The 22809-nt window shown below is 39.5% G+C and overlaps 1 protein-coding gene across 1 annotated transcript in view; it reads right to left on the reverse strand.

Annotated features, from left to right (window-relative positions):
* Positions 1-978: 978 nt before the first annotated feature.
* Positions 979-22809, reverse strand: part of LOC144648108 (L-fucose kinase-like) — a 34190-nt gene continuing 12359 nt past the window's right edge. The window contains exons 3-29 of the mRNA XM_078507743.1: positions 18340-18390; positions 18000-18137; positions 17176-17248; positions 16584-16684; positions 16132-16212; positions 15898-16017; positions 15600-15798; positions 15020-15162; positions 14586-14696; positions 13942-14001; positions 13705-13830; positions 12776-12874; positions 12399-12628; positions 11845-12059; positions 11260-11408; positions 10916-10977; positions 10730-10814; positions 10002-10065; positions 9775-9872; positions 9241-9275; positions 8943-9043; positions 8401-8852; positions 7584-7683; positions 7060-7125; positions 6919-6975; positions 2862-2962; positions 979-2052 (exon numbers count right to left, since the gene is read on the reverse strand). Of these exons, the coding sequence (XP_078363869.1) occupies positions 1921-2052; positions 2862-2962; positions 6919-6975; positions 7060-7125; positions 7584-7683; positions 8401-8852; positions 8943-9043; positions 9241-9275; positions 9775-9872; positions 10002-10065; positions 10730-10814; positions 10916-10977; positions 11260-11408; positions 11845-12059; positions 12399-12628; positions 12776-12874; positions 13705-13830; positions 13942-14001; positions 14586-14696; positions 15020-15162; positions 15600-15798; positions 15898-16017; positions 16132-16212; positions 16584-16684; positions 17176-17248; positions 18000-18137; positions 18340-18390 (3249 nt within the window). The 3' untranslated portion in view covers positions 979-1920. The remainder of the gene's footprint in view (positions 2053-2861; positions 2963-6918; positions 6976-7059; positions 7126-7583; positions 7684-8400; positions 8853-8942; positions 9044-9240; positions 9276-9774; positions 9873-10001; positions 10066-10729; positions 10815-10915; positions 10978-11259; positions 11409-11844; positions 12060-12398; positions 12629-12775; positions 12875-13704; positions 13831-13941; positions 14002-14585; positions 14697-15019; positions 15163-15599; positions 15799-15897; positions 16018-16131; positions 16213-16583; positions 16685-17175; positions 17249-17999; positions 18138-18339; positions 18391-22809) is intronic.

The raw sequence follows: 22809 nt of genomic DNA on the forward strand, positions 1-22809 counted from the left end.
AGGGACAAGCACAAAACGTATTTCTAAATTTCGGAAACTTTTCCCGCAATTTTTCGGACATCTCAATACTGGTTTGGCCAGGAGCCTGGTTTGGCTGAATGGAAAGCGCCCCACCACTGTATTACCCGTAACTGGATAATTGTAGACTGCTAGCAGTCTCTCTTTTGCTCTAAAGTTTGAGGGACGAATGCGAAAGCGAGCGAAGGAGATATCTCGCAGCGCTAATTTCAAGCAAAATCCCGGCTTCTTGGCCCATTTTTGGCCCAAAACAACGTAACACTATTGCGTTTTACAGGCCGGCACAGCTGCTTCCGTCCACATGCGTACATGCATATGCACCTAGATCACTCCTTTGTACAGCCTCATTCCAAGTTTGGCCGCCCTGTTTTGCATGCAAGGCTGTCAAGACTGACCAGACCGTGCAGTGCCTACTTTGCGCTAATTTCAAGCAAAATCTCGGCTTTTTGGCCTATTTTGGCCCAAAACGACGTAACACATTTGCGTTTCACCGGCCGGTTAACCGCCTCGCGTCGGCTTGTTTGCTCAGCAAATTTCTCTCGCGTGCGGAAACTTTTCTTAATAATTTTAGCTCACGAGGCCGCGAAGAGAATATCTATCGTGTCTAATATTCCTGCTTAACATTTAACGCTTCAATTATAGGTATTTTTATTCCATTTAATTTTATAATCATTACCAGTATTTCTTCAGTATTATTGCTATTGCTGCCATGGGTTGCAATAAAATAATGATTGATTGATTGATTGGATTGATTGATTGATTGATTAATTGATTGATTGAAACAAGATCAAAGGCAAAAAAGCAGGATACCAAACAAGACAGTTTTATCTATACCATTTTATTTCAATTCATTTTAACATACAAAAGTAGCGCAAGCTGTTCTTAATGGCTGATTTGAATTCACATACAACTAGAACTAAATGTACATATAAACCGGTTTCTATTATACACTCTGTAGGATCCTTTTAGTTTTATTTAAAATTGAATAACTTAATATATTTGACTGTAAAATTATCTGAATGCAATTTGGGCGAGAGACTCTGTGTGCCTTGTAATGTAAAGTAGTAATATGATAAAGATTGGAAAATTGCGTAATTAATTCGAACCAAAATACAAAACTTAACCGAACACCGTAGAACATGTACACTGCATTCGGACGTTGATCGCCTTAAAATTCCCCAAAAAAATTTCAGATAGCGCAAACCATCTTCTGCGCATGTAAGAGTCTCAAGCCTGGTTTTCACTAGCGACGCAAGCACAAGCGTAAGGATAACAGCTTTAATTTCACCGTGAATACGGCTTCGACGCAAGCAAAAGCACAAACACATTGAATGTTGATGCTTATGCTTGAACTTGTGTCAAGCACAAGTACAAGGCTAATTTTTTCCTGTTCGCGTGCTTGTGTTTGTGCTTGCGCTTGTGCATGCGTCGCTAGTTAAAACCAGGCTTTAGTGAGTACATGGTCAAGTAAGCACTGCATTCTCGTAACTCGAGTCTTCGTTCCTTACTGCGCAAGCTAGCTTGACGAAACGAGTGACTCTCGAAAGTTCCGTTGCAGGATCGAATCTGATTGGCTATAAAAACAATAAAAATGGCCGGAAGTAAAACACGGAAAAGTTCGTTGGTCACGCTTTATTCTCGTCCCCAGAGACGGCGATCCTTCTGGTCAGCACCAGGGATCGCGACCACTGTTGCTGACCAGAAGGATCGCGGCCTCTGGGGACACGAATGGTGATGCTTTGGAAAGCAAGGCATGCGCAATTTAACCGGAAGTCCGTTATTTTCGGACTTCAAATCGAAACTTTCCAGGGTTGCTCGTTTCCAGACCGCTGAAGACCTTGGGTACGAGGATGATAGCGCAAATTAACCATCTTCTACGCATGTCAGAATCTAAGTGAGTGGTCAAGCAAGCCCTGGGCTTGGTGTGTGTGTCGGTAGCTTCCGTGCAAGTCCATGATGCAAAGGTTCTTCTACTCTCACAGTCAATCCGTCCCAGTCTACATTCACGTCGTACAAAGCCATCTCATCTGAACGCTGAAAAATGAAGATAAACATAAATTACAGCAACAGACAAAACAAAAGCGGTTTGCAATGCCCAGTATAGACCTTGAATTGTACCCAAACGGGGCTCCGCTTGGTTCAAAGAACCCTTTTACCTTTCTCAAACCTCAATGTTGCCGCTATTTAGGTCTCAAAATCTGCTCTGGTTTTTTCTATCCCACAACAGACCATCACAGTCCGAATTGAATTATCATCCAATGACTATTTGATCCCGTGAATTTCCATTTTTCCGAAGCAAAATCTACCTTCTGTAATTTTTCTTCTGGTTTTCCAAGAAGATTTGCCAAAACAAAAGCACCAATTTATATTGATATCAAAGAGGGTTCTTAGGCCCGGTTCAGACGCCGTACTTTTCATGAGCCGAACTCAATTCGAATTTGGACCGACCCAAATTGACAAAAGTACGCCTCTTGATTCAGACGCCGTACTTTTTGGCCGCTCCGAGGCCGTTCCTAATAGTTCCAATAAAACCAGTCAAAATACATTATAATAATTTATGAGTTAGGATCGGCACATGAAAAGTACGGCGTCTGAATCAAAGTCGTTCCAAAGGCGTTCCACAGGCGAAATTTTCGGCCAAGCCAGGCGGGAACTGAACGGGTGAGCCGTTCCAAATTGAAATGGCCGTTCTAATTTGATTCAGACGCCGATCTTTTCATGTACTTAATTCAAGGAATTAAGTTCGGCTCATGAAAAGATCGGCGTCTGAACCCGGGCCTAAGTAAGTACGACAAATCTAAAGAAAACGTTGATGTACAAATGATGTCATGTGGCGCAAGTACCTTGTTTCTCTGTATCACAGCTCTCACTTTGTCTGCCATGTTAGGTTCTTTAGTAAGAAGCATAAGAAAACCTCCCCCTCCAGCTCCGGTGAGAGTTTGTCCTGGAATATCAAAATAGGCGCACATGACAAAATGCATATAATAAAATTAACTACTTTACTATTAGATTTGTACAAGATGCGAATTATTGTTTGCGTGATGGAAACATCGATCACAAGCGAAAAAGTGCAAATAGAAATAAAACTGGAACCTTAGGGCAGTTGTAAGTCACCGGCTCTGTACGTATACCAGAAACAGCATTAAGTCACCCCAAGTAGAGGTACCTACATGGGTATTAAACAACACAAGGTAAAGCGCTTTTCACTTGAGTGTCGAAAGTTAATTGCGTTTGCTTTGGTTTTGCATTACTACGCTTAGTGATTGGCTTAAAAATCCCAGCTAGTCAGAACTAAAACCAAAACCAATCGTGACTCGCTCGCGCACGTTTCCACGCGCTTCGTGCCGGCTACATGTATTTGCTTCGAGTTTTGATTGGTTCACTGGATTGTCTGTGTCCTTTGTGATTGACCAGAGTAATTACTTTGGTTTTGGTTTTACAACAGTCAAATGAAAACTACTCTAGTGTGACTATTTATCAAATTGTGAGATGGTTTAAACCACATCTGTGTCATACGAAACGTATCAATATCCGATCTGATTTTACAGAACAGTACTAAACAAAAGGCAGGAACCCATTACGACTAGTGAGAATGATTAATTATGGCAAGGATTTCACAGCGGTCAAACGCAAAATAATGACGTCACCCCCGGTTTTCGGCGCCTCGAACTTTTCTAAGAATTTGAGTCGAAAGTGTGCAAACTCTTGTAGGAAATTCGGTGAAAAAAAATTTCAAGCTGGGTTACTCACTGGAGATCAATTATCAAATTTCCCATCCATAAGCTGCGTATAATAAAACACTGCAATATCACAGCGAAAAATCGATGAGTGGTGCCCGATCTATTGAAGACCTGACCTGGATCAGTCAGTTAAAACGGAAAATATAGACGGCAAACTGATCCTGACGGCTAATGCGGTCAAAAATAAACAGAGTGGATAAAAAGAAAAAAAAATAGAATATATTGAAAAAAACTTTGCCCTATATTTCGGTTTGCAAAACAAACATAAACTTTAACTTTCCATCCAGGGACAGCGTTAACTTTTGGCTTTAAAGCGAAAGCTTTCGAAAAATCTAAGACTTTGTATGGAGAATTTCGGCGGAAATTGCACAGAATCTGGGCACCCGCGTGACGTTTGACCGCTGTGCGGGCAACGGATAAAATGGATGTCATTGTGGACAAACTTGAAAACGAAAGGCTCGTTTGTTAGAAAATACCAAGTTACACATATGATAGCGCTCGCTCTTGAAATGGCCCTCTTCTCCTTTAATTCTACTTTGTAAAATTTTTGTCTTCCGTCGTTACATATCGTTATTTATACCATGCCATAGAAAATACGGCCAATCAGAATACAGGAAAGCCGTTGTATATTCGACGGTATTCAACCCAACCTTCCCATCGTGCGCTGCGATCTTATTCTCGATGAAATTTAGTAAGCGTATTTTCTATGGCATGGTATAAAATAGTTACACAACACTTTCTCGTGTGTATACCGAGAAAATACAAGTGACTCGTGGGATATTCCATAGTATACCACTCGAAAGCGTTGCATAACTAGTATATATTTTTTCTGTTTTGCACAAAGCTTTATTTAAAGGAGAAGTTCACTCCAGAATGGTCATTTATTTTCTTTACGCCAATAAAAAGTTTACACAAAAATATGTTATTCACCAAACTTTCAGCCTCCAACGTGCGCTTTAACCCTACGAAATCTTTCTTTAAAGTAGCCCAAAACTCGACAACTGAACGCCGCCATTTTGGACCCTGGTAATGTATGCGTGACGTCAAAGAGCTCAAGCCTGAAGTTTAGCGGGAAAATTTAAATAGTCGAAACTCCTTGTTTCTTTGTAGTGGCGTTTGTTTGTCAAAATATAATTGAGATACACAAATCATTTCGCCGTCTTTCAATATCTAAAAGAAAAATTACTCAATAAGAATGGGTAGCGACGAAAAATTACTGCCAAAGCGAACACAAATATTTGTGTGTTCCGAAAACTATACGGGAGACTGCTTTGAAGAAGATCACAGATACAGTCTCCTACGTGAAAATACTTACACACACAAAAAAGAAATAGCCAGACGCAATACCAACCAACGATGTGTTTATGTTAATTCACTTTTTAGTTGATTTTAGGGAGGACTTTTAATCAACCAGAGAAACTCTTCTTGATCAAATATAAGGTCGCAACTCCCAAAGTGAACTTTATGTCATTTTTGTAGTTGACTGACTGAGCTAGAAATGTTTGAATTATTTCATTTTAGATCAAGCAAAATTTTAACTTAACTTATTACTTGTTTGTATCATTTTCTCTGTCATTTTCTCCTTCTATAATTATTTACATGTACAACCCAGTCATTGCATCCAAAATTTTTAACAACTTAGCCTGTTTTGTTATTTCTATTCTGAGAAGTGTTGTTGCCAATTTAAGTCAATTTTTGTTCATGCTGTAATTATTTGCCGTCGCCGTATTTGCTCGAGTAAACGCGGGTCACCGATTAAACTCCGGCTTCGTATTAATAAACGTCGGGTCAAAAATACTAACTTTTAAATAAACACCGGGGACGTTTGATCGAGGTCCCGGCGTTTATTTGCGGTCGAGCAAACAAGTAAATATATTCTCTTAAATAGCACTGCTACGACAAACTGGTACGGTTTGCTTCTTTGGTAATTTTTTTATAATGTTCAAGGAAAGTCCGGCGTAAAATAACTAGGATGGATGCTGTAAACAAAATGAAAGAGCAATGTTCGCGTTCGTGTTGTCATGACTGACGCACTGTTGTTTATAAGAGTGAACGTTTATAACTGCGGAGGACGTTGGCGACATTGCCGTTTATGGACTCATTGGTTGTTTATGTTCTGCAGTTCGGTTTGTAACAAATCTTGTTTGCAACATGCACGTGCCGAATGCAATACCGTTACTTTGGTAAAAATCATCCTCGGAGACCCAAGAGCAGTTTGTCGGCCGGGACGGCGAGAAAAATCGTGGTTCTCGGGAATGAAAAAATAACAGAAAATTGCACTTCGTTAATAAACACCGGACCCCGCCAAGTTTGAAATAAACGCCGGAGGTGTTTGATTTGAGAAAACACAGTAAGCAAAATGGCTAACCTCCATTCTTTCCTTATTCTTTCGCCTCCTTTCGCTTGCATGTCGTTTGAAGGGAGTTACAGAAGGAGATTTCTTAAAAATGGTTTATATTGCGTCTGGCTTTTTCTATCTTTTGTGGATATTTCCACGCAGGAGACTGCATCTCTGATCTACTTTGAAGCAGTCTTCCACATAGTTTTCGGAACACACAAATATTTTTGTCCGCTTTTGAGCAATTGTTCTTTTAAATATCGGAAGACGGTGAAAGTTGAAAGCTCTGTGTGAGCAAAATGGTGCTGCACAAACAGGCATTTTGACAAACAAAAGCCAATACAAAGAAGTAAGGAGTTTCGAGTATTTAAATTTCCCCGCCAAACTTCAGGCTGAGCTCTTTGACGTCACGCATACATTACCAGCTTCAAGATGGCGGCGTTCAGTTGTCAAGTTTTGGGCTACTTCAAAGAAAGATTTCGTAGGGTTGTCGCGCACGTTGGAGGCTGAAATTTTGGTAAATAACATATCTTTGTATAAACTTTTTATTGGCGTAAAGAAAATAAATGGTCATTCTGGAGTGAACTTCTCCTTTAAGTATCAACATATATAGCAGTTTCCCACTAAGTAAGGACACTATAAAACAACAATCAGACAAAAATATTACAAAAACAAATCTGATTTAGTCAAAAAGGCTTTTTTGCGCTGAAAATAGACTCTCCCCAACAAAATAGTTGTCAATAACAAAACGGTTGTCGTAGCAGAAACGACAGATGTGTTTAACCGTACCCAAAAAGCTGAAAGCATCCATCAGTTACTTACCGAATGTTAATGGTTCCAGCACCTTCATCATATCTCCTATTACCTCTGGCTCAGTTCCTGCAAGATTCGACAGAATAATTCATAGTGGAGCAGCCCGGCGGTATACAGATAATAATAACACAAATTGAAAAACCTACAAACCAGCGCTCATGATACATTTCTGTTTCCGATAAATGTTCATACACGCACCGAGCTTCTCCATGTTTCCTGGCAAAAATAACAAAAAAATGTCACTATAAGAAGAAAATAATTATTGTGTACTGACCACGATGGAGCACAGTGGCGGATTTTGTGAAGCCAACTCCTCGTCCTCCTTGTGCACAATTGTTGTGGCCCTTCTTTCATTTTTAAAACAGAGCAGAGCACCAAGCCTGCGAACAGAGTCCCCAGTGGGGCATTGGGCGAATAGAAATCGGCGCGCGCTCTCCCTTCCCCCATCATCGACCACAGAGCCGGTTTACAGGCTATAGAGCTCCCAGAATTGGCAAAATTAGTATTACATACTGAGTGTTTTGTTCACAAGGTTGGCTTTAGTTGTTGTTTTTTTTTTTTCAATCAGTCCTTTCTCGAACAAACATGTGACGAGGACTCAAGCAGTAAAACGTATGTTATGTCAGTTGTCTGAGGGTCAAACGTTGGGTAAGATGTGGGTAAATTCACATTACCTTCCTTTAACGCTTTAGCAGCCTCCTCCGCATTACTTATCAAGTTGTCAGCGTTTGCAGTGATCGTTGGAAACCTTGCGTACCAGTTCCTTACCACGTCCTATAAACGAATCATCAACACAAAATTAAGCCATTTCTAGCTCGCAGAGTCAAACCTGGCAGTCGGTAATGAGGATTCTAATGATACCTTAGTGCATGTGACTTTGCAAGTCAAAGCTATTGACATGCTATTGAGCAGTACTTTACTTTCATGCGGTTTTGGTTTTATTATTATGCTGTGCAAGGTGGTTCTAACTTTTGAGTCTGTGTATGAAACCCTAGTGTGTAACCATTCAAATGAAAGCTATTGAGCAGTACTTACATGCGGTACTGTTTATTATGCTATGGTTCTTTAAACATTTGGGTCTGTGTATGAAACCCGTTGAAAAAACCGTTGAAAAACGATTGTTCGGTGTCTCCTGCAGGTTCAAAAGAAGTTTTGTGATAGATTTCAGCTTGACTCCGATTCGCTGGCTCATGACAGTTGATCTGGAATGGCTTCCTGAGCGCTCGTTATAAATTGCAACATTCAGCCATAAACAAAAAAAGAAATTGGGTTTTCTTTCTATTCTAAAAAGGCTATGCGATTCAAGAAAAATCCATTACCTGACTTGTGAATTCCACGTTAAATTTCACTTGAAAATCCGATATCGCACGAATCGCGAAGCGATGAGTGCGATATCGATTTTTCGCGTGAAATTTAACTTGGAATTCCCTCGCCAGGTAATGGATTTCTCTATAAAAGATCGCACTACTGGTGTCTACTGAATTTCTTTACCTGTAATAAATTTTTAGCAAGACGAGGTTTTCCTGAATAAACACAAATTAATCGTTGTGTCATGTCCTCCACAGTTGCTTGAGGAAGATTCAATGTTTCCACTTCTACTTTCAGAGGCAACGAAGCCTGGGATCGAGTCATCTTAAAACCAGGTAACAGTCCTCCCGCGTTGTCTTGCCATCCGCCACCGGTAGTTAACATCTGTTCGATGATCAACACAGCGTGGACAAGTGAATTCATGCTCGCTGTACGGCCTGTGACACGTAACAGCGCGGCCAGGATAACTCCCGCCAAAATACTACTAGTGCCCAGGCCACTGCCTTGAGGAGCGGTTGACCATGTGTGAAGCTCAAACCCTGCCTGGTACTTTCGGCTCAGCTGTTCAGATAATGTTTCGCTTGACGGAAGGGTTACAATGTCCAGAAAGCAAAAGCATGCCTTTAGTAGAGCACCTGAGGGAAAAATGAATGTATCTTGTAAGAAGGTGAAAAATCAGGAAATTTTTTTTGGAGGTGGCCAAGTCAGTGATAAAAGTTTAATACCTGGCGCGTTTGGTTGAGTGTAGTTTGCCAGCTCTGATAAGTCATTGCAAACAAGTCTAACTCTGTGCTTTCCCGAGTGAATCATGAGAACAATTTGAAATCTGCAGACGAAAGGATTAATATTTGTTAATATAGGCACAACTGACAAGAACTATAGCGTAAATTCAACATTAGGCCACTGCACGGAGAAAGTATGGCCTTTGTGTACTGTCGCCCGCGCTACAATCAGAGTGCGAAATGTAACAGTTCTTTACAGAACTGTGACACAATGCCCAAATATACTAGAAGAATTACTTACTTGTGAATTTTTCTAACTTTGGCACCCATTACTTTCTGTAAGTGCATGAAGAGAGAATTACTAGTCAGTCATGAACTTGTTATTGCTATGATTTAGAACAGACGTCTCATAAACTAGATAAATATTAAAAGTAACTGCCGCATTTGTAAAACTAGGAACTCGAATTAATCAAAAACAGGCACTTAGTGAAAAGGGCGGGAAAGTTGTTGAAAGCTGTCCTATTGGTTAACTGAGATAACCCGTTCTGATTGGTCAGGCCATGATGCAGGAAAAGCATGGCTTAAGGTAAAGGTAATTTATTTTACGTCAAAAGCACGGAGAGTGGTCGTCCTGTCTCCCGAACCAGAGGCTCATGATAAAAGTTTTTGGCAATATTAAGTTATAAAAATAAATAAATTCATATTTAATTTCTTTTTAAAAGTTCGCAACGCAAAACTGAAGTAAATACACTCTAACAGATTTCATCATGTTTGCAAACGACTTGTACTTAATGCTTTCATTTGAATATTTGTCAGCAAAAATCTCGAGTCTCACCTTCCCATTCAAGTTAATGGCGACAGTAAGCACTGCTCCTCCGTGTTCGTAAGTGATGGGCGGTGTGTCAGTCCAGCAGCCGGATAAATCAACGCGAGCTAAGATGAATGGCAAGCAATCTTTACTAGAATCCTTTCAGTTCCAAGTTCAAAATAGGGATGTTCACTTGATCATTGTTGGAAATTAAGAGCCTAACAAACGTTGGCAGCAACGAAAAACAAACTAACCTGGTGCTTCGGCTATCACCCAGTGACCCATGGGAAGGGATTCACATTCTTCGGTTGTAAAAAACTAAAAAAGTCAAATTCAAGATGTTAAGAATCGAAGCTGTAACGTAAGCTATTAGTCATTTTCTGGTTTTCTGATTGATTCACACACTCCCGTTATCCCTTTTTTTACCAAATCAGTGGTAAATGGACGTGCGATTCATTGATCATTACACCCCCAAACTGAAAGGTAACTATTACCAAATTTTCAAATAAGTTCGTTTCATGGCTTTTAAAGTAAAGTGACCTATAAACATAACAAAGAAGATGTTTTGGACGCAGCTGAATTCTTTAATATCAATCGTGCTAAAAATGTTGTTGTCACGGAACCTCTAAACATAACCTAACATGACAATGAAAACAGAGCATAAAGCGGTTTTCACTTGAGTGTCGAAAGTAAATGGCGTTTGCTTTGGTTTTGCATTACTACGCTCAGTGATTGGTTTAAAAATCTCGCGTCACTTTCTTAGCCAATCAGAACTAAAACCAAAACCAATCGTGACTCGCTTGCGCACGTTTTCCCGCGCTTCGTGCCAGCTACATGTATTTGCCTCGAGTTTTGATTGGTTCACTAGATTGTCTGTCTCCTTTGTGATTGGCCAGAGTAATTACTTTCGTTTTGGTTTTACGACACTCAATTGAAAACTGATTTAATCGTAACACCAATTATTGTAACCATGGTAACGCACCTGTCTGGCTGTGAGAACTGCCTGTCTTCTTAGAATCTGTTCCGCTCCTTCATAATGTCGCGCCGCTCGAATCAGCAGATCAGGTCTGTTAATTACCAACAACTAGGTGTTATGCATGTGCTAAACATTTATTTTACCTGCCACACATACTCTGCATGCCTGTCACATAAAAAAAAATCAATTTACCTGTCAAGCCATCTTGATCGCTCCTCAGCGAGAGCTTTCACTCCAGCAGGTATGTTTCCTTTCTAAATGAAAATAAAAATGAGCCCGCAGTATATCTAAGAATTCACAACATTTTACCAAAGAAAATGAAGGCCGGATGAAGAAGCTTGTTCTCAATTTTTTTTGGGCCATTTCTCAGATAACACTTACACAGACACAAGTCACGATGACAATTAATTTTCATACAGATTTTTCAGCTATCGATTTATCAACTGACACTACAACTTTTGATCTTCTTTTACTTTAGTAGTGGAAGAATGAAGAAACGTATGACTTTTTTGTCTTTATCGACCTTTATCGCGTACCTCAAGAAACTGTAGTGCCGGCATCCAGGATTCATTGCGAGCCGGACCACTTCTCAGCCCAGCTCTCTCTCCTGCCATCGCACCTAACACGTCAGCAATACACGCCAGAGTCCGTGCAGCCACGCCTGGAGAGATGGAGCCGGATGCAACTGAGGAATGGAAACAACCGTCTTGTTATTTTTATCTTTTGTTCATTCTAACTTTTAAGTCTGTGGATGAAACCCTAGTTTGTGACCATTCAAATGAAAGGTATTGATCAGTACTTTCTTGTGTATAATCGAAACCGTTTTATGCTTGTTATAAATAAAATAAACGGCCACACCCAGGGCAAAGTTCCAATTAATAGCAAAATATTTATTAAATGATAATTCTAAATTAGACTATTTTTTGATTATTTGGAATGACCGTAAGAAATGTATTATTCTGGTTACGAAGTTCTAGTAGACGGACGCACGGCGTTTTCAGTGCAAATACTCGCCAATTTATTTTTTCTAACCTTTTATACCTCACGAACTTTGAAAAACAAAGCCTGTCTCCATAAAAATAAAACATTGTCATACCACACTGAGCAATACTTTTGGTTACCTTGATCTAAAATCTCCAAGATATCTTTTTCAAATCCCTCTTTCACGCAGCTCTTAAAGAAAGGCAAAAGACAATCATTCCTACAGTTTTTTAACGTGTTCTCGACTTGCGCCTTTCCAATCTCAAACCACAACTTCTTTTTCCATTCAAACTCGGCTGTCAAGTCGATTAATGACAGAATTTCTTTTAAAGATAACCTCAGGGAAGAACGCCACCTGAAAAAAAATACAGATCATTTCGACATCAGTTGACAATAAAAGGTCATAACAATGACACGTGAAATCGTTGCAATGTGGTAAGCATGGATAGTTACTATCCATGGTGGTAAGACATATCATTGTATCGGTTTCCAGGCTTTTGCAGTCCCAAAGGAAGAGGGTGGAAATGGGAGACTGGAGTCCTAAAGGAATTTATATTGTTTTGTCTTTTTTCTTAATGCCAAGAAAAATTCTCGATTCTTCTACCCTTAAAGTACAATGCAATGGCCAAAGGAGCCCTGGAGCCAACTACTGTATTATCATTGAGCCCTGGACCCTTTCCCCACAGGCAGATACCTTTGAATGAGATCCTGAAGTCCATAAGATCGGCTTCCGAACAAGAAAATACTATTTGTGTTTGACTGGTTAACGATGTCGAGGTTTGCATCCGTGATGTTATGGTTAGACTTTCTGCCGCTTGATGTAGCCATGATAAGCCACAACATATTGCTTGTGTTGTTTTCCCTAGCCTCGTTTGGGTAAACAGGGAAAAGCTTGGCATTCCAAAGACATCTATCTTGCTCAGGCTAAAAAGCAAAAAACAGAGGGCAATGCATTAATATAGACTGGTTTCCCGCGCCCTTTTAGAAAAAATTTTTCTGTAATATTTGCAGGAAAAGTGCTGTCTGTCACTGTGATAGGTTTTTCTAACAGTAAAAGAACAGAGCACTTACCACTCCAATCCAAACGTCCTCTGGAGTTATACCTGTTCTATCCAAAAACGTCTTCCATGACGTGTTACAGAACGTGCTGTTTAGGGCGGTATACGGCATCTACATGCGCAAAAACAAGATAGCTGCTCGATTTTTGTCTCGATTGCACCACGGTATTTAAACTATCGTTTTCAATGAGGTTTAGTAATGGGCCTCAATCAATGGCACTCACTACATTCTGTTAAACGTTTTATTTATGCGTTAAACCTGGATAAATCCAATGGGCCCTTTGCAGCTAGCGATCACATATGCACCGTACAAAGTAACACCTCGCTGGAGGGCAAGCAACCCTTAACCAGGGGGTACTCCGGCTTGTTAATGACGGGGATGATCGAAGGATTTTTTTGGTTTGAAATTTTTGATTCCGGGATTTTTTAAGGTTGGAAAATTTGGCAAGTAATTTTTGGGTGACTTGATTTAGATAGAGGATTTTTTAGGGTATTAAAAACGAACTTAAGTGCCATGCCTTGGCGTATTAATGGTATCGTGAATAAACGAACGAGTGTTCTTTGTGTTATGTTATTGCCCCTCCTGGCAATTTAGGGGTAATTTGACAAGGGATCTTTATGGGGGTTATTTTTGGTCCAGGGATTTTTTTGGGTCCTGGGTTTTGCCTCCATTCTATCATCCCCGTCATTTACAAGCCGGAGTACCCCCCCCCCCCCCGCCCCCTGGGCAAGCAACACGCTGGGACATCCAAAGCAAAGCGACCTCAAACAGTCATGCTTGACTTTCCTTTGTTTTGAATATCCCCGAGCGAAGCTTGCCCTCCAGCATGGCGGAGTTTGTACCCATGTGACCGTTACTTGCGAAGGGCTCATTTATCTATGAGCTGGCCCATAGGAGCCTTTGATTATTCACGTATTTATAAATAACTCAAGATAGCTCACCTGCAAATCATCATAAACGCCGAAAACAACCATCACCCTCTGTGATGTAACACTCAGTCTTGGAAGAGATACATTGAAGCACATTGTGCACAAATCGCTAAGAAAGCTGAGGCCCGATGGAAGATTCTACAAGTAAATAATAGTATGACCACAAAGATTATCGAGTTTCTAAATAGGAAAAACGTCTTGAAGACATGAAATCACACTTTTCAGGTTCAACATTTAGAATCACCTCACCTCCATGTCATTGGCTGAAACACCTATTAATATGGATCCAGATCCAAAGCTTATATTTCTCTGAAATAAATAAAATACTGATGTCTAATTAAACGTGCACTGACTTCAATCTGTATTTTGATCAGCGTATTATAGTTGGGCGAGTCAAACAACTAATGACAAACAAAAATGAACAAAGATAATAAACGCTAGCTTAACTGTCTTATAAAAAAATATCGCCCGAAACTTTATCTATTCGCCCAACTTTAACACAGAGCTAGCTAAAGCACTAATGTTAAATCCTAATTTTTTAAAAAAATCGACAAAAAATACATGTAAATACAATCTATCAACCTTCAAGTGAGTGGGAGGTGCGGTGGCCTAATGGTTAGCGCGCTCGACTCTGAGCCGAACGGCCCGGGTTCGAGTCCTGGCCGAGGCGCTGCGTTGTGTTCTTGGGTAAGACACTTTACTCTCACAGTGCCTCTCTCCACCCAGGTGTATAAATGGGTACCGGCGAATTAACTGCTGGGGTAGTAATCTATGCGATGGACTGGCATCTCATCCAGGGGGAGTAGCAATACTCCTAGTCGCTTAATGCTACGGAAACCGGGATAACCTCCGGCTGTATGGGCCACTTGGCTCGGACACAGACTTAACTTAACCTTTAAGTGACAGTGCGATACCACTGAATCCTTCCCAATCTTGATGCCATCTTCCACGATCGAGTTAACCACAACAGAGGAGCGTCCTATGTCAGTACCATCACGTCCACTCTAAACAAGAACGAATGATTATTGGGAAGCAATTTGCAAAGTTAATGTGAAAAACCATATAGAACTATTCTTTTAAAGTTTACCTATTTTCCCCTGGATTGGACATTCTCCTAAAGTATCCTCGAACTATTTTTTAAGTTCCCCAGACACAGAAAATGTAAGCCCTTTTACATAATTTATCTCTTTGTATCTATCTATCTATCTATCTATCTATCTATCTATCTATCTATCTATCTATCTATCTATCTATCTATCTATCTATCTATCTATCTATCTATCTATCTATCTGTCCTATGTGAAATGAGAGGACACTTCACACATACCTTACATAACGATACATGCGTATGCCCGTTGCAATCAAATGACATTCCACTGAAATTGAGTAATTTGACACTATGGAGCATTTGTCTTCTGTAACACTCAGCGGAAGGCTTCATGTAATCAAACGTTCCATTTTCAAGCACAGCTGTCAAAAAATAAAAAAGTCAGTCTTATTTATGATCAGACTCTGCAGGTCACAGTTGCATATGTCATTTCACTAGTGTGGAGTGTATATTGTATGAAAAGACAAAAGTGTATGGCGACAGTCTCTTTCAGATCTTTTAAGAATATTGCACTAGCTCCAGACACCTTTGACCGATTCTACGACTCGGTAATATTTCTTATTATTGCGAGTTTTCTCGACTTTGACGATGTATCATTTTTCCTTTCTTTTTTCTTGTTTTTTGTTTGGTGGGAGGAGGGGTTATAAGCTATTTATAAATTGAATCCAGAGGGACTAAATTTAGCTCCATTTCTTTTTCATTTCATTTTATCAAATACAGCTATTCTACTTATGGGCCAAAAGCAACAGCACAATACAACCAACAAACGTCTCATTAAGAAACACACAAGAAAACGAACCTCCTTTCAGATGAACTCCCCTGAGAATCTTCCACAACATGGCTCTTGCGCTCCTCATCAGCATCGTCTGTCGATGCGAACTGTTGTTTGTTCCTGGCCAAGTGCTGTGCCCAAATGAGCCTCTTCTTTCGCCACAAACAAAGTCTGACTCAGTGACATCCTCAGCCAAGCAGAGGAGAATGTCGAAGATCATTGACAACTGTGTAAGTTAATATTAACGTGATCCGTTAGGGTTTTTTTTAACGAATTGTTGCTACTGCCTGTTTTAATATCTTTAGGATCTTTGTTGAGTACATACCCGAATAGGCTCTGCTCCATTATCCAGGCCATAATAAGTACAGGCATCCAGAGGATGATGCAGGTGAAGACCCAACATCTTTGATGCGACTTTGGTATTTATAAACACAATGCCACTGACCTGTCAATCAATCAATCAATCAAACAAACAATTATGCCATCAACGTTACAAGTCCAGTGTTTTACACCAAACATATGAAACAAGGCAACTTTTCTTCTAAAACTTTCAACCTACCACTGGTACTTTGCCATTGTCGAGAACACAGCTTCTTATTGCATCTTCTTCTTCTCTGAGTATGATGTCTTTGACATTACTCTATTAAAATAGAAGAAAACATGGCAAAAGAGGCACGTTTATGTAGTAACGGTACATCTACGATCTTTTCAGTTTAAATACATTCCTGTCCGTCAATAAATGAATGGTAAACGTTATACTTTTACCCATCTAAAATCCTCGATCCCTTTGCGTTTTATCGAGTTTTAAGTTAAGGATGCTCAGCTTAAGGTGACAGATAAGTTAAAAATTATGTTTTTTTAACATAGACCATTTGTCAACAAAGACACCTCTGAAAAATTAATCTCGTCAGTTCAAGCCCAACCCAACATAGTTTCTTGGATTAAATATAGCTAAACAGAGTGAAATGTAGCCTCTGTTGCTATCATCTCTACGCTTCAACAAATCCTCACCTGCCCTCCAAGCTTGACAACCCCGTGATCCTTTGCGTAATGTACATTTTCTTGAGAGAGTATCATTGTGATTCCATCGGAATGCTGCTTCCAGTCAATTCCTTGAGTGAAATGAGGCCCGGTGGCCTAATGGTTAGCGGGCTGGAATTCAGATCGAGGAGTCAGGGTTCAAGCCCTGGCTGGGGGTATTGTGTTGTGTCCTTGGGCAAAACAGTTTCTCTGACAGTGTCTCCCTCCACCCAGGTGTATATAATAGGACCGGGCTATTGAATGGTAGGGGAACTTTGCTATGTACTAGCATCCTATCCAGGAGGGAGTAGAAATACTGCTAGTCGCTTCATGCTACTGAAACCGGGATACGCTCTGGCGGTCTGGATCAGTTGGTCCGATTCAGACTGCACACAGCAACTGTATAAGACATCGATTTAGAAAACTGCAGCAAGTCAAAGACTGCTCTTGTTTATGATAAATTTTCAGTGCTCACTAAATTACGCACATTCTTATACCCCGCGGTAAGTTGATAATGGTTGGTATGTCTTATAACAATTTAATACCTGGGATTACGGGATAAATATCTCCTGAAATGACTTACTTGTGTTAGGAGCGATTGATGGCATCATATCTGCACTGCAAATCCACACTCCAGGAGGAGCATTTACTGATAACTAAAGCGAAACGGACAACAACACAAATATAGCGATTGATGTATGTATGGACAGAAGGAAGGACGGATTGGTCGATGGATTGGTTGGTTGGTTGGTTGGTTGGTTGCAATTGGTTGGTTGGTTGGTTGGTTGGTTGGTTGGTTGGTTGGTTGGTTGGTTGTTTTGGTTGGTTGGTTGGTTGGTTGGTTAGTTGGTTGGTTGGTTGGTTGGTTGGTAATTTGGTTGGTTGGTTGGTTGAAATGGGTTGGGTTGGTTGGTTGGTTGTTTGGTTGAGCATTGGTTTGATTTTGCACATGACTTGTTAAGAAGTTTTTTGTATCGTACGTTTTATGAATCGATTGCTAAGCTTATACACATAACCATACCAAACTAAAGCTTCACCTCTCAAGTTTAAGTGGTAGAATTAGTAGGGTTGGAGTATGAAGATAAGTTGTAGTAAATAATAAAGATGGTAAATTTTAAGCTCGGTGATAAATATAATGAAGATAAAGTGTTCAACATGACACGAGCATGGGACAAAGAAAAATTCTGAGTCCCCGACGGGAATCGAACCCAAGGCCTCCCAGATACCAACTGAGCTACGAGAGATTCGTGGTTAGAGCGCCCAACCGGTATCTGGGAGGCCATGGGTTCGATTCCCGTCGGGGACTCAGAATTTTTTTTTTGTGCCATGCTCGTGTCATGTTGAATACTTCATCTTCATTAAGATAAGTTATCTGGTTAACTATTAATATTGCGTGCAAAGGCTCACCGTTTCTGACAGAATATTGAGCACAACATCAAAATTAGACACCAGAGCATCACACAGATTTTGTTTGGATTCATCTGCGTGTTTAGCTGGTAGAGTGTTGAAGAATCTTCCACAAGGGCTGAATGGAAAATCACTTCCCTGAAATGTGAGGGGGAAAAAAGAACGTTTCACCAATTAAAGATGCTTTCACTCTTGTTTTCGCAGTGTAAGGTTAACGAAGCTACAATAATTTCCCAGCAAAACAGTTTTTTCCAGTTAGGCCCTTCTTTGTCGTCTATGGCCCGATCTTCACTCCAGATCCTAAAATGGTCTCATACATTGAACGTGCAGGAATACATACCATATGCATTATAAGAATATTTGCATTCTCCAAAACACTTTGAGTGATGACCTAAAATATAAAAGCGGTCAAGTGAGTCAAACAGTTAACATTAAAGAATCTGAGGAACTTTTTTCCAGTGGTTTTGTAAAAAAAAAAAACAGCTATTTTCTTCCCTAAAGCTTAAACCAAAGTTATCCGCAGCCAATTAGTACCAGCCGCGGGCAAATTAACTAAAACTCGAAGCAAATTTAATTTATACCATTGGCAAAGAAGCGCGGGGAAAACAAGTGAAGTACGATTGAAAATATATATATATATATTCCAGTTAGATCAGGTTACTAGAGTCTTCTTGCTAGTCAATTAAAAAATCGGCTGGTACAAAACCTAATTACGTTCTAACCGTGCCATTTATAGGCTATATGCCTAATAATAGAGCATGTACGGGGAATATGGGTAAAAAGATTGCACACAATTGCAATTCCGGTGAACCGGAGTCCGGTGTATTAAAGGGACCGTGTCACGGTTTTAAGCCAAACATAGGCGCATAGGAAATGTCCATCAAATTCGTTTAAATGTATAAAATACCCTTTAAAAACAGTGAAGGAACATTTCAATAACACAGCAGATACAAAAGAAGGAACGGATGGCCAAAAGCGACGAAGATTGAAACAGATTGCGATGTGGGTTTTTGAAATATGGTCCGGCGGAACAGTTTTCAAAGTTAATCCTGTATGCTTGTAACTTTAAATAATAACGCCTGGAAGACACATTTGGCTGCAATGAAGCTATGTTTTTTTTTCATATAGAATCATAGAATTAATTTCTTTGCAAACATTTAGTTTCATAGCGAATATTTGACAAAATTTTATAACATAAAATTAAATTAGCCGTGACATAGTCCCTTTAATGGGCATTGCTGTCTTGCAACCACGTGACAAAGCGGCCATGTTGGGGATCAAAACAATAAAATAAATATTCGCAAAATGTGAATAATAAAAAAATTACATTCCCAGCGGAGGGAAACACTTTGTTCTTGTCCCCCAGCATGGACGCCGTGATGTCCGTTGCAAGTCAGCAATACCAGCTGACGAGTTATGCTGTGATAGACTAGCGCTAACATCTCATCCATCCGCTTCCTGCTACCAAAACCCGGAGTGAAGCGCCAGTCTTTGCACCAGGCTCCAAAAGCAGCAAAAGGGCTTTATTTGTTCTAAAACTGTATGATGCGTATTTGTACAAACCTGAAAACCGGCTTTAGCACTGAGAAGCTCTGTAACTACCAATAACGCATTTAGTGTAGCTCCACCACTGCCACCGCCTTGAGGATCATCCAGGGTTAATATCAATACATTCTTGTCTATAAATCCTTTACTTTGGTGTATCTCAAGTTCTGATGTCAATGAGAAAAATCAAATTTCTATTCTTATTTATTTTAAATTTTAGTTTATCTCTACGGGCGTTCAGCTTAAAAGATTAGAGAACCTTATTGCCAACGAGACAGCCGAGCCAAGAGGTGAGGCTGTCGAGGCGGCAGAATCATAGAGCCGTGTGCGTATGAGTGTATAGGCAGAGAAAATCTTACGTTCTGCGTAAGGGACTTTTTTTGACCATATTTGGGTGTAAGTAAACCCCATATTTGGGTTGTATTGTTCTTCCCAACTGGTTCCCAGTCTCTCACTCCTTGCTAAAGAGCAAATGACCAAAATGGCGTCCACGCGGCTCGCTGTTAAAATTTTCAATGTGGTCATTCATCCCTTTACCGATAAATACACCTTTAGGGAACTATAAATCGAAAGAGAATACCCTACAGAATATTCGACTGCCGAAAAAATGGACATCAAGGTCTTCAAAGCGATGAAATAATCTTTCGACTTTGGAGTCCTTTGATTTACGATCGAAGAGAGACATGAAAATCAAAAGCGGACTGTTGACTTCAAATAGAGTTTTCTTGACTTATGAGAATGCTGAAGTCGGGTAAATGCTTCCTTTTAGTGTTGATTGTGTTAATAGTAATTTTTGACCGATGATTTATTCCAAATCAAATACCGTTTATATTTTATTTGGCACGCATTTCGCTCCGCGTAGGAATAACATCAATTCAGCCAATTCACTAAAATTACTGCATGTCATACACACAAGAAAGTCAAAAGTTGTTTGCTTCTAACAGCAAATGTAATGTTAACTTGAATAAAAATTTTGTCTCCAAATAATCCTTGACCATTCAAGTTAGCGTAGCAGACATCTGTGTACGTTTTTTAGTGTGTTTAAAAGAGCGCGCGATCGCGAGAATACGCGCGCTGGAAACTACGGCACCTGCTACGCATGCTATCAAGCCTGTGTCATTTATGAACACCAGAGAAATAGCCCTTTTATTGCATATTACCTAAAATACAATGTAGTTCTATCAAAAACCATTCAATATCTGTTCTTATGAACAAACATGAGTATTTCGCTCGTTGGCACTTACCGATAGGTACAACTAGTAATTAGTGTTAAACCCGGCAAAATATAATAATCGCCGCAAAATGTAATACTAACGCAAAATGTAATTTAAGTTGTTAACGTAAAATGCAACATTTTGTTCAGAACGACTGTGAGGTAGACTGGAAAGTAGCATACACAATTGCTTTTAATTGTACGGCGTCCACCAAATTAAGAACCTTCCATTTTAAATTCTTACATCGGAGGATTGCCACGAATGATTTTCTGCAGAGAATCAATTTTATACCTTCAAATAAATGTTGCTTCTGTGCAAAACAAACAGAGACTATCATCCATCTTTTCTTGAACTGTCCCATAACGCAATGTTTTTGGGAAGATATTAAACAATTTCTCTTTCAAAAAGGCTTTGGGACTGAGTTTGTTCTCACAGATCTCCATTTGATGGGGCTGTTAAGAATCCCGACTAACACAGCCGTTGATCTTGTGCTTCTAATTGCGAGATATCATCTTTACTCCCGGAAATTAGGCGGAGCGCCTCCTTGTTTGTCTGTTTTCTTGAGTAAGTTGAATTCCATTATTCAAATTGAAAAACAAATAGCTTTGCATAGTAATCGTTTGACCGCCTTCACAAACAAGTGGAAGGTGTTTCTCTGTTAATCTCCTCTACACATTTTTCCCTATAAATTATCTCCATGTTTTATCCGTTTGAATTATCCACCAATCTAGTTTCTGTAAACCAAGTGTTGGTTTAGTTTTTTTTCAAATGTGAAATTTATTTATAGATCCGTCTAGCCATTATGTAGTTTTTTTTTTGAAAAATTTAATCTAGTCGACTGTTTCCTTTACTAAGTAGTTGCTGTAGCGTCATTGTTATTTGTATACATGCATAGTTTTTCTGCTGTTTTTTTTTTTTTTTTTTCCTTTTTGCACTGTAATTGTGGCATGAGGCATTGTTAGTATCACTGAAAGCATAGCAAAAAACAAAAGAAAAAGAAAAGAAAAAAAAAAGAGAGAAATATATATGTAGATTTAAATAAGTAATAAGCAAATACAGTATTGTAAATTAGATAGTATTGTAAGTTTTGTAATGTTAATATGGTAGGTAACACCAGTATTTTATTAGGATATAAGGTATTGTCAGTATTGTTAACAATGTTTTCTTGTACTGTTAGTAAATGTAAGTAATGTAGTTAATGTTAGTATTGTAAGTAATGTTAGTTTTGTTTAAGTAATTTGTGGTATTGTAAGTATTGTTAGTATTGTAAGAAAATTTGTTGTTCTCAATAAAAAAAAAAATAAAAAAAATATAAAAAAAATAAAAAAAAAATGCAACATTTTTTAACGCCAAATTTAACAAATTTCATAACGCATAATGTAATTTAATAACTCTAAAATAACATGCTTGTTTCATGACTTCAAGGAATTGCACTTAATAAGTGCAAAGACTCGTATAAGTGAAATAGTAGGGAACCAAACTCGTTTCAAAAGAACAGACGAAAATTAGCTTCTGAACATCCGAGACAAGTGAAAACAGTTAAGGGCGGATTAAGGGGGCGACTAATAGGGTCTAATACGCCCCCTTCCCTAAATAAGTAATATAAGCATAACGGAAACAAGCAAATAGTTTTCGTTCTCAGCGATACGACATTTTTACCACCCACATAAACTAGCACTTGTAGGCGTGCATATGTTTTAATATATATTTATCGCATTGAATAATTGTTCGCAGTTTATAGTCTCTTTTACACCTATCCTTTTCAATTAATAATTACTCATTGAAGAAAGGAGGCGCGGTGGCCTAATGGTTAGCGCGCTCGACTCCGAGTCGAACGGCCCGGGTTCGAGGCCTGGCCAGGGCGCTGCGTTGTGTTCTTGGGCAAGACACTTTACTCTCACAGTGCCTCTCTCCACCCAGGTGTACAAATGGGTACCGGCGAATTTACTGCTGGGGGGTAACCCTGCGATGGACTAGCATCCCATCCTGGGGGGAGTAGCAATACTCCTAATCGCTTAATGCTACGGAAACCGGGATAAGCTCCGGCTGTA

Source organism: Oculina patagonica, chromosome 4 (genome assembly GCF_052425735.1).
Source record: "Oculina patagonica isolate OP01 chromosome 4, crgOcupat, whole genome shotgun sequence".
NCBI classification, from domain to species: Eukaryota; Metazoa; Cnidaria; class Anthozoa; order Scleractinia; family Oculinidae; genus Oculina; species Oculina patagonica.